Source organism: Pholis gunnellus (genome assembly GCF_910591455.1).
Source record: "Pholis gunnellus genome assembly, chromosome: 5".
NCBI classification, from domain to species: domain Eukaryota; kingdom Metazoa; phylum Chordata; class Actinopteri; order Perciformes; family Pholidae; genus Pholis; species Pholis gunnellus.
Window position 1 is genome coordinate 2,715,803 of NC_136531.1, and position 12,505 is coordinate 2,728,307.

The following is a 12,505-nucleotide window of genomic DNA, read 5'->3' on the forward strand; positions in this document are numbered from 1 at the left end:
GTTTGTTGTCATTGCCCCGCGGCCTACAAGCTGAACTCTTTCATCTCGTCTAACCTTACCCCCCCCCTTCACCTCCCTACTGTTGTTCCTTTTCAGCGTCGCTGCACTAAAAACGTAAGGCGATCCATTTAGTCGGTCGGGAAAGGTTCTCGGCGTGTGAGGTCAGGGCACCTCGTCTGGGAGGACGCATGGCGGCAGGTCCGGTCGGGGCCAAGGTCAACATCGTGTGTGTGTGTGTGTGTCTCTTTGAAGGACCAGAAGAAGAAGAGAACACGCTTCCCTGCCGTCCTCTTCGTTTGATGAATGGTTTTCATCTTTGGTGTTAAAATGCGTTTCTGTCTAATCTCCCCATCGGCGACGCTCCGCCTGCAGGTCACACAGATGCAGGCGATACCGTCGCACAACCGTAAGGATTGGTATAAACAGCATTAATCATGATTCAGATTGGCGGTGCGCGTGTGCCCCCACATGTTTCTTATGAAGTGTTTTACAGTTGGACCACTCCAGAGGAACACACCCTGAAACCCGCCGACGATGATAAGTGACTCCAATGACGACGTCCAGCTTAAAAAACTGGTATAAAATAAAGACTTGTATCAGACGGGTGGATTTGCATTTGTGAGGCCTTTTTAGACTGTTATCGCGACTGTTAGCGCGACATCCAAGCGCCGGGGCTTTTGAAAGACTAGTAGCCAAACAGTGGAATTTCAAATTTCCGGGTCCGTCATGTCGCACCACGAGGTTTTTAAGTATATCAGCTTCCCATTACAAACACTTGATGAGCTCTTATTTAAATCTTTAGGTCCTAAAATTGTAAAATGGACAATTTTTCCGATCCGGAAACAGATTTCAACGACGGCTTTTCAGTTGGTTTTGTGTAACAAACCATGCAGTCGGTCAGGTCCCACCAATTACTAACCACATCTTTCTGAAAGGTTGTGTGAATATTCATGATCCCCAGAGGACGAACCCTCATGATTTTGGTGATCCCAGTGACCTTTCCTCTGTCTGCCACCACCGGGGCCAAAACGAGTTTCATGTGTGCGCACGATGTCTTAAAATCCAATAGTTTCGTCATTCTCTCTCCCAGGAAAGACGTGTCATGTTTGCTCCACTGCTGATTAGACAATGACAGCGTCAGCATGTTGATGTTGCTCAGCAGCTTCAGTTGTTACTTTAAACACAAAGTGCATAAAGAACGTCAAACTCAAATCAAAGTCTCAGGGTTCGTCCTCTGGGGAACATAAATATTTGTACAAAACGTCACGACAATGCATCCGATATTTGTTGAGATGGTTCATACTGAGCAGCTCGGGACTTTTCCAGCTTATTGTGTTTTTTGCGAATTTCTTACAAATAAGTAAAAATATCTGTGACGACTTCTGCAGCTAACTGAGCCGAAGGGAAGCGCTGGATATACTGTGTGGCTTACTGCTCACCAGAAAAGTACATTTTGTTTTCAAGGGAAGTAAGAAGTGTAAAATCAAAAAGTAGTATTGCATCTAACTTGTAACATGTAGATGTTCATTAGATTAGACGCTCTGATCCTGATTCTCTAACTCAGATCTGCAAAAAATCTGCAAATCTAACGAAGCTTAGATAAAACAAAAGCAAATGCACTTTTTCACCGGCCAAATCACAATCATTTATCAATATAGTATCTGTTTTGTTCGACAATAATTATGTATTATTATATAAATAGATAAGAGGCAATATAACATGGATAGGTTGTGGCTTTAACAAGAAATCCTGAACCCATTAATCAACATGAGATAACACATTAGATTAGTCATATAGTGAACACAATGTGAAAGTCTCCCGAAAGTGTCTTCTTGTTTGTATTAGTTTATATTTACTAAACGCTTTTTTTAATGTTAACTAACTAAAAACGAGCAGACGTGCATCTTATTCCTGCTGGTGGAACGGAGATCCTCTCCTAGTCGGGTGATCACTTTTAAAGTGCCTTGCTCAAGAGCACCTGGCTGTCAGCTGCTGATGGAAGCTTTAAGGGTTGGCTCTGCCCAGATTTTCCCAGCTGGTGCAGAACTCAAATTAATGGTTCTAATGATTTTCGGTGAGACACGAGCCGCAATTTATGTGTGTTATTGCAAACCCTGACAGTTCAGGATAAATCTCTGTGGGTAGCGCTGGATAAACACCGTATACTCGTGTTTCTTCCCAGAAACATCACGTTTTTTGACCCAGAAAGCTGCACCGGCGAACGGATAAATGTGGATCACAGGATAAATATTTAGATATCTCGGGTTGATGGACGAGCCGAAGCCGTTCTCGTTTTGGCCCGGCCGTCCTCCCGTCTCCCATCCCAGGAACACGGGAAACCAGTTAAAAAAGACATTTCCAAACATCCACGTCCATTGCGAAATCTATTATACGCTGACGTCAGCGAGCATTACGTGTCAGCTGACTCAGAAGACACTGTGCAGTCTCTGGAGAGCACTTTACACCAAAGCCTGTATGTGTCAGATTCTCAATTGGTGGATATCTCATTGAAGAGCCAGACTCCCACAGGCTGCTATCAGCTCAGAAGAATCCACCGTGATCTTTAGCAGAGTTTATATTATTCCTGCAGCTGATAACGGCAGTGATATATTTACATTTGACACTTTATTAGTGTAGTCCATGTGTTCTTGTACAAGATGTAGGAAAACAGCAAAAGACAAAATTCTACAACAGAAACCAATGATTGGATGGATTCAGCTCGTCAGACTCTGCATGTTCAGCAGTCGAAGCTGTATTTCGTTAGCCTTAACGCTCAATAACGCCAACGCTTTTGTGCTAAAATCAGTTTTATTACTAATATAACATTTCTATTGGAATCCCTGCAAACAGTAGACTTGATCGCTTGAGCGAAGTACATTTGTACACCTTTTTTTGGCGTAGAGTTCAACTGTTGAGAACTTTGACCTTTAGGTGCTGACCTTTTGGTGGAACAGAGAGCTGGAAAGTCCAAAATGGAGGAAGCTACTGTAGACTATTAGCTGTGTTCGGAGAGTCCTGTCTCATAAATGTTTGCAAACCATTCCTCCTTTGTGGAGCAGTGTGGAGGTAAGATTTACTACGAGGAACATAGATTTAGTGTTGATTCTGGCGGTCCCTGTGGACAAAAGCGGGAGTGTTTCTGAGCACCAGACTCCCTTTAGAAAACCTCTCATTTTAATGCAGCAGGGTCTGACAGTCTGCCCCTCTCACTCCTGGTTCTGGTTCTCCTGTGCCTCCCTTCCCTCCAGCGAGTCCAGCTATACGTCCTGGGTCTCCAGCAGTGTGGTGTCGGTGTCGGCTCCTAGAGAGGAGAATTGCTGCTGCTGCTGCCGGGAGCTGAGCTCTCCTCCTCCCTCCGGAGCTCCGACTGCAGGTCCAAGGCTGTGGGTGAAGCTGGATCTGGGTCTGTCCACGGTGGTCCGGTCTCTGCTGGAGGATCTGGGTCTGTCCACGGCGGTCCGGTCTCTGCTGGAGGATCTGGGTCTGTCCACGGTGGTCCGGTCTCTGCTGGAGGATCTGGGTCTGTCCACGGCGGTCCGGTCTCTGCTGGAGAACTGTCTTTTTGCAACTTTTGCTGCAACGCAACATCATCCGGAAAGACACTGAAGTGGCCAATCATGAACGTGCAATCTCACATTCACAGTAAATTTCTTTGGGACGTGAATGCGTTTTTTGTATTGTTTTCATCGCAAGAGTTACAAAGAAAGATAAAATAGTTTCCACTTTCCAAAGTTTTCCAATCCTGTTCTGGCTTCTGATGAGCCGTCAAATACTTGTTCTTAAACTGGTCTTCCAGATCTTGGTCTGATCTCCAAAAACTGTATCAGGGCTAAAATTGTGTAGCGTAAACTCGGCATTATGCAGGTCCAAGTCGTGTCTCAAGTCTTTGAGCTATAGAGTCGAAGTCAAGCCTCAGGCCTATGGGGGACAAGTCCAAGTCAAGTAAGTCTTTGAGCAATAGAGTCCATGTCAAGTCTCAAGTCTTTGAGGGACAAGTCCAAGTCATGTAGCAAGTCTTTGAGGGGAAAGTCCAAGTCATGTCTCAAGTCTTTGAGCTATAGAGTCGAAGTCAAGTCTCAGGCCTATGGGGGACAAGTCCAAGTCAAGTAGCAAGTCTTTGAGCAATAGAGTCCATGTCAAGTCTCAAGTCTTTGAGGGACAAGTCCAAGTCAAGTCTCAAGTCTTTGAGCTGGAGTCCAAGTTAAGTCCCAAGTCTTTGAAGGATAAGTCTAAGTCCAGTCTCAGGTCTATGGGGGACAAGTCCAAGTCAAGTAGCAAGTCTTTGATCTATAGTCCATGTCAAGTCTCAAATCTTTGAGCTGGAGTCCAAGTTAAGTCCCAAGTCTTTGAGGGGAAAGTCCAAGTCATGTCTCAAGTCTTTGAGCTATAGAGTCCATGTCAAGTCTCAAGTCTTTGAGGGTGCAACTTGGGTCAAAGTCACAAGTTTGTCTTTCACCAGCTTATTTCTGCCCCGGGGCCCTCTAGCAGGTCATGAACAGTGGTCCTAATCAGCTGCAGCTAAAGCTGTAATGATGGTAGGATTATTAGTAGGGGTACTGCTAGTAGTAGTAGTAGTAGTAGTAGTAGTAGCAGTAGCAGCAGCAGTGATAATACTGTAATGTACATGTTGTGGAGTCTGAAGTGTCTCAGTGTGTGAATGCTGCCTGTCTGGGCCTGTCAGTGCTGTGATGGGAGGAGTGCTGCTCCTTAATGGCCCATCATGGGAGCCCTGTGAGCGGAGCTCAGCGGCAGCATTGACTGCGCCTCCTGCAGCAACATGTGGGTGTTATGACAGAAACAGAGAGCGAGGCCAGGAAACACTCTCCAAAACCGGGATACAAAGAGACGACCAACATCAACACGTTCTTCTTCTTCTTCTTCTTCTTCTTCTTTATTGGACCCATTTGAGCGCTGAGAGCGGTTTCACTAAAGCAGCAGTAGAGCAAAGCCTGAATTATTTCAACATCGCAGGAATTTCATGCAAACTGATGACATTATTTATATATTATTGTTAATATTTGAAGAGTGTCTGAATATGTGACATCTAATATATATGTAAAGCTCATGAGTGTAAGCATTAACTCATTAAAGATGCTTTTTGTTTTTGTTTTTTATACATTGAGTGACACCTTTTAATATAGATTATAGAAACGAGAGCTTCTATTTCATACGTGCAAACATGTTTGGTTTAAACTAAACAACACACACAATGTGTCTGCTGGCTTTCTAAAATCGTGCATAGTTACGACTATATGGTCTGGGACTCAAATGTTAGAGAAAGAAGAATAAAACCAAAACGAACAATGATTTCTGTCTCTTTAACAGACTGGTGTTCATTACCAGTTTGTTGCTCCTCAAGATATGAAAGTTACCAAGTACAAGATGGTTTTGGGATCATTTTCCACCTAAAAACACATATGATGACACATAATCTTTGTTTGAAGAAATATAAACAGGAAAGCACTTATTTTGTGAGTTCTGTTACTCCGTTCCTGTTTTTTTGTGTGCAGCCGGGGGGCCAAGAGTGGAGCCGACGACCGGTCCATTGATCAGCGATCATCAGAGTATTTAATCCAGATTAGAGGTCAGATCAAGAGATGAAGAGCCTCCACATTAAACCACACATGTATGTATCACTTGGATCCATCAAGCAAACCTCTCACACACTTCATCAAACTCAAATGAATCTCACGTCTTTGCGGGGAACTTTTACAGAAAGTCAGTCTGAAATAGAATCCAAGTGAGATTCAGCAAATCAGAGTTTGAAGATCAAAGATATTGACACACACACACCCTCGGTGTGTGATGTGTGCCGGGCGACGACCGGGTGTCTGTTTGCTGGAGTCAGAGAGCAGACTGAGTAAACTCATCAGCGCCGCTAACGAGGCAAAGCTAACAGACGGATCAAAGAATGCATGTGTGTGATTAGTTCATGGTGCTCACAGCATTAACAGTTTAGTGCAGAAGCTTTGACCAATACAACTCTGAAAGTTACTGGGGTTCTTGGGTTACTGCTACTTTATATGTAGTTTAGAGGAAAATATTGTGTTTTATAAATAGTTTCTGAGAACATGAGGCCTTCTTCATTAAAGTACACAATAATTCCAATAAACTCGATGAAAAATAAAAAACAATAATGATGCTAACGTGTCCGTCCAGCAGCTTCATATCACATAATACAACGGCTGTATCAGAGTACCTTTACTTTGCTAGTAGTACTTCTAAACTTTTGCTTTAGCAGGATTATCAATGCTTCTCATTATACTTCCACCTGTAGAATACTTTGGTAGCAGCAGTAAATACTCTTACCTTAATGTCAGTGCCATAAAGATGTTTTTAAAGTCAGGGGGCTTAAAAACAATTTTAGATTTAGAGATATATGATGTCATTCATTTTTTATGGGATAGACAAAATAACAGGAACACCTGTAAAAGTGAAACACTCGCTTCTTGCCGCTGTGAGGGAATTGTGTTTGAGGTTGCAATTTGAAATGTTGACTGTGACGTGTTAGACATCACGTCTTCATGATGATGCTCATTGTATTAGCGAGGAAATACATTTATTTTATTTATTTATTTTAATGTAAAACTGTAACTATAAAAAAATCCAACAATCAACAGTGTTGCTTAAATGCAACACAATAGAGATTATTGTGGTTATTATTGAGCCAACCAGCCTATTATTGATGGTGATGATTTTTTTTCTTCTTCTTCAACTTCTTAATATTATTATTATTATAAGTATCGTTATCATTATTTGTATCATTATTATTATTATTACAGTTTTTATTAGTTACCATTAATATTGAGTTATTTATGTTCTTGTAATTATTGTTATTATTATTTGGATTATAATTGTTATCTTTATTAGTTATCTTGTTATTATTGCCATTGCTGTTATTGTTGTTCTTGTAATTATTATTATTATTATTATTATTATTATTATTACCGGCCCAGCAGGTATACTGGTGTTTACCTGCAGACGCCTCTCTGTCTCGTCTTTATTTGCCTCCATCATTCTCTGTCCTGCGGCCGGGCAGCACCTCGGGGCGCACAGCTTATCAGCTCTCTGTTTACCTCTCAATTAATCCCCATTAGTGAGGAGGGGGCATTGGGGGACCTTGTTTTTAGTCCCAAACAGGAGATCAGCTGGTTAACAGCTCAGACTGACGGATCTCAATCTGAGCTCAGAGACCGACTGTCTGGCACAAAAAGAGGAGCCGGAGAGACGCGCTGATCGCCGCCGATAACAAGGACATTTATGAACGTTAACGTTTGTTCTGTCTGGTCTTTATACATCAGATTTAATTGAGAGGAACAACATGTGCGTAAAGTACAATCACTTATGGAGTCAGGAAATAACTTATTTCTGACTTACATCTTAAAATATAGCAACATGGGAACATGTTCCATCCAAAATAACCATTTATCACATTGACTGAACTCTTGTCAGTCATCAGAGCTGCTCTATTTCCCACAAACCCCTCTGAATCAGTATAAACGAGCTCCGGAGGTTTCTGTCGGAAATGTTGTAGTAAATGTGGCTCCTGCTGTTTGTTCTCATGTCTCGCATTAGGACACGAGTGTGGCTGTAATTATACAATAATGCCTTTTGGGAAACGACGTGTTCTCAGGCCGGAGGAACAATTACGTGCAGAGAAAAAAACAGTAATTGATGCTTTCCCCTCCCTGGTTTTCACACAACTACCACGATCATCTTTGTTCTCGGGAATCATTCCAGCAAATAAAGTTTTCTCCCATAAACATGAAAACAAAAGTTGGAGAATAATTGTATCTGAAATTCGAACCACGTGTACTTGTTTTTAGCCCTCATTTGTGCATAATAGCCAATTAGACGAGACAAATACTCTTCACAACTTCCAAGAACCCAAAGTGACGTCAACTATTCAAATGACCAACAGTCAAATTTACAATAATATATAAAAACAGAAAAGCAGCACATTGTCACATTGTCACAGCTGGAATAAAGTTGTTCGCTCGAATTTACATTTTGAATGACTCATCAATTAATCGAGTAATGTCAACACTAAACCAAACGATTAAAAAACAATGTGGGTTCGGATCATTTAGCTCATTGAATCAATAACTGACCATTCCATTAGGTTGGTTGCATCTTTGTAACCAAAACCACTGAATCCATAAATCCCTATAGAAACCCCAGTCAGAACTTTATGCTTTCTTTCTGTAATGTGGACATTTGACACGTTGATTCTGTGTAATCACTGTAATTGTCGAGCTCTCCTTGTAGCTTTATGTTAGAAAGAAATGGAAATCTGCATAACAGGATCACTGCAGTCGTTGTTCCGTGCAGGATTAGGCGGTTACCTGTGAGAATAACATCGGTCTGAACTGAAATAACACTGAAATAAAAGCCCCCCCTCCCCTTAAAATTCTCCCGTCCATTTTCCACATCGGGATAAATGGTGAAACTTGTAGCAATAATACCCCCTTCTTTCACACAAACGGCTCCCCGCTGCCATCTCCTCCAGCCCCGGCTGCCCCCGAAGCCTCGCGGCTGGGGGCTCTCGGAGAGCCTTTCTCCGCGAACAAAAAAAAAAGAAGCCTCCTGAAGGGGAACAAAAGTGACCACATTTCCCCCCGTGTCCCCCCCTCCTCTGCGCAGAATAACCCGCTGCCTGGCCCTCAAATGGGAATATTAGGACGTCAATCTCACGGCCCCTGTGCGCCTTTGTCTTTGCTGAGTGCCCGGCTCTGCCTACCACACACCTTTTGTCCGACAATCCAATAAGGGCCATTATTCCCGTCTCCCTGGCTCTGCTGCTGCTCGCTCTTCGGTTGTATTTTAGGTGCTTAATCGCGTCCTTTAAAGGACCTCAAATGGAGAATAACTTCCTCCTTTCACGTCGCCTGGCACAGGGACAAAGAGTTCCTGTGGCCCGGCCTCCTGCAGCAGCTCTGCCCCTTAATATGTTTGCGAGCGAGATTTCTGCCTCCGTGCATCTGATTCACTTCTGTGACCCCACATGGGTGCAATAATTATTGGATTATTATTATTATTCTTACTTATTATTAGTTAGGGGGAACATTTCCGTTTCAGTTCTGTGACGGTGATGTAGTTTACCGTATTTTCTACAGCGCTGAGGACGTTTTACAACCAAAGATATATAGAACACAATTTCTTTTTTTGTTGTTGCTCGAATACAGAATCAAACGCACCTTTGTTTCCCCTCATTTCTCTGATTTATTTGAATAGATGTGAAATAGACTAAAACAATTATCTGTCGAACCAAAAAACACTTTATAAGCAATTCAATCTCTCCAAAGCCTAAAAGGTTACCATGTTAAAAACAAACATTATTTTTAATAAAAAACGAATCATCTTTTTGGAGTTAAAAAAAAGGAGAAATAAAAAAAAATGTGCGCAATTTCCCCCTCTGTGCATCAGTCTTGTCAGTGCCAAACTAGAGCACCAACTATTGTTGGCCCACAAGATGAAATTTCCCCCAAACTGTGCCTGTTCACATGTGTGACATCCGGCCTTTACGCACACTAATCTCGGCTATGTTATAGTCCAAAGTAGCCGGGAATGTGAGTGAAATGTCAGGTGAATCCAAACTCGCAGCCATTATATAAACATAACTGATTTCTGAGGAGAAGTTAACACACTTCTAAAATCTTGTGTTTGGACCGAAAATGTAAGAGCTCCAAAAAAAACCCCAGAGACACAGTTGTGTTCTGGTGAGGCTACCAGGCCCGGATCCCCTGCAGGGAGCCCTGGCACGATGTGACCGCTGTCCCTTGGTGTGTCGGGGCCTGTGGGGAGCCGCCGAGGCCGCTCACGTTTCCCAAGTTCATGTTCATGAAGGCGTTGGAGGTGCCAGACGGGGGAAGGGTGGGAATGCTGGTGTAGGTGCAGCTGTAATTGGTGTTGTACGCGGGACTGTTGTACGTGTACGCCGGGTATCCGTTATATCCGTACGGGTTGGATCCGTACGGAGCAGTGGCGGTGGCGTAGCTCTGCGCTCCGCCCAGACACGGCTTCCCATCGCGCACCAGCACCGGCACAGCGACGCGCCGGGGCGGCGGAGGGTGGTGCTGCCCCACCGCCTCCAGAGACTTGTCCTGCCGCTGCCGCTTGCACTTGTAGCGGCGGTTCTGGAACCAGATCTTCACCTGGTTCGAGGTGAGCTTGAGGGTGGTCGCCAGGTGCTCGCGCTCGGGGGCGGACAGGTAGCGCTGCTGCTTGAAGCGCCGCTCCAGCTCGAAGACCTGCGCCTGGGAGAAGAGTACCCTGGGTCTCCGCCGGCTCCTCTGCTTCGGCACCGGCCGCTCCGAGTCACCCTGCCCGCCCTCCGCGGCCTCTTCCCGGGACACCAAAGCGCAGCACTCTGGGTGGGATGGGGGAAGTCACATAAAAAGAGTTAATACTTAAAATCTTGAATATTATTTCCCAGAATATGATGCCACTTTGCCACTTTTAAACTTAAAAAAAATACAACAACAAAATCCGCCGCTGCAGAGACGAAACATGATTGAAAATATAATATAAATAGAAAAACGTTTAGCACAGTGCACGACGAAAAGCTCAGATATTATTATGAAAATTAGACAATAAAATATAAAACACCAGGGGAGGCAGATAAGCTGTGGACAAATAATATATTTAGGCTAAAATACAGACTCGGCCAATTATTGTTTTAAGTTTACATTTTATTGACTTTCTGAATTTAAAGCCACGAGCAACTTAAGACCTCATTCCTTTCATTTGTTTATATATATTATGAATATTTTTGCGCCACGTGAGGAAGACGTGTCTGACTGTGTTTACCGGCGCTACTTCGCGGTGACATTTCTTTTACAAGCCTCTTTAAACTAATTGTCGGTTTATGGTCCACACATCATAACAAGACTCCGCGCGGCTGAACCACTAGAAAGTGTTTGACATTTCCAGACTTTACTGGAACGTCTCAGGCCGCAGAGACATCGACTCCCATCATTTGATAGCTCTTTATTGGGATGATGTCTGGCGTGAGGCGGAAGATGAATTAGAAAATATTTCTGAAACACTTTGCACTTCATTTTATTAAACGGGATTTTTGTGTTGTTGTAATTTTTCCAAAACTTATATTTTGAGCTAAAGCTGGGTTTCATCTATTGGGTAAAAATAATAACAATACTGGAATAATAAACCACGAAAGAGCTGCAGGATTATTATTATTATTTAAAAATGACACGAAAACGATTATTTTATTTTTTTTGTTGGCTCACATTGTGTTCGACGCTAATATTTACCTTCTAATAAATTACAAACTATTTTATTTGTATGATTAATTTACTACATCGTGCGTAACAGAGGAAACGTTTCTGCCTTCTTTCCCGTGACAGCAGTTTGGGTTCAGGTTACAGGTGAAGCTCTTCTTGCGGCTCAACATGCAAATCATTTGTGCTGCCACTGATGTGAAATTTAACATTGAAACAGCTGCTTGCATTTATGATTCATTCTGCAGCACTTTGATATGTTCTCTGTGAAACACTGGTTAATATTATTCTGATAATTATTGACACACGTGTCCTTTGTTGCCTTTTGTCTGCGGCAGCTTGGCGCTTCAACTCACTGCTCTCCTGCTCGTCCAGCTCGGCGGCCTCCAGCTTGGCTCCCTGCAGGCTCGGGTGGACGTACATGTCCGGGGACAGGCTGGTCTCCCCTCGGTCCTCCTCGCGCGCCGCTAGCGCGCTGAGGTAGGCCAGGTTGTCCTCACCGTCCGAGAAGGGAGGACTGTCCTGGGCCCCGGCGAGCATGCAGGACGGCGGGGTTTGGAAATGCCGCCGCTGCTGGGGAGGAGACCCGGTCAACTGCTGCTGGGTGAGGGCTCGGTGCTGGAGCTCCAAGGACCCGGCCTGCTGCTGCTGCTCCAGCTTGAGTATATCCTTCACAGAAAACGGCGTGGAGGTGAGCGGACTCTGCAGCATCATGTCATCCAGCTCCGGCTCTGCAGCACCGAGGAAATGAAGCCCACCGAGTAACATGCACGCCCCTTCTACCTTTCCACTCTTTTTCTAACAAATATTTGAGCGTAAAAGACCCTTCTTTGGTCATTGGAGGTGCGTTAAGCCTCTGGAATCCCTCATCGCCGTAAAACGCACGAAAACATGGGTATTAGTCCGGGTTTTGTCCATGCAGGTCTCCTCTCTGACAGATGTAATGTCGGGCTTTGTAAGTGGAGTTTGGACCGGGGCGAAGGAGCGCCCCTGCCTCCTCTGATGTCAGGGGGAGGGGTGTGTGAAATGGAAAGTGCGTGTAGGCTGCGAGGGAAGCATTTGGGAGATCTAGAGAGGGAGGGGAGGTGGGCGTACTTGACGATGCTCACGTCCTGGTTTTGTTTTCGGACTGGTGTGAATATAATAATATAATATGGACATTTCATATTTTACAGACACCATGCCCCCCCACTCACTCTGCTGCCCTGAATTCGCCTCAAGTTTTTTCACGTTAGAGGCAAACACTTGACCTATATCTTTACCTT

The 12,505-nt window shown here is 44.0% G+C and overlaps 1 protein-coding gene across 1 annotated transcript; it reads right to left on the reverse strand.

The window, feature by feature from the left end:
* Positions 1-9,211: 9,211 nt before the first annotated feature.
* LOC306695550 (homeobox protein Nkx-2.5-like) lies at positions 9,212-12,252 on the reverse strand. The gene is made up of 2 exons (XM_079158811.1): positions 11,597-12,252; positions 9,212-10,369 (listed from the first exon to the last, which is right to left on the reverse strand). Exons 1-2 carry the CDS (start codon positions 12,006-12,008, stop codon positions 9,726-9,728), a joined length of 1,056 nt encoding a protein of 351 aa, XP_079014937.1. The 5' UTR covers positions 12,009-12,252; the 3' UTR covers positions 9,212-9,725.
* Between the last annotated feature and the right edge of the window lie 253 nt (positions 12,253-12,505).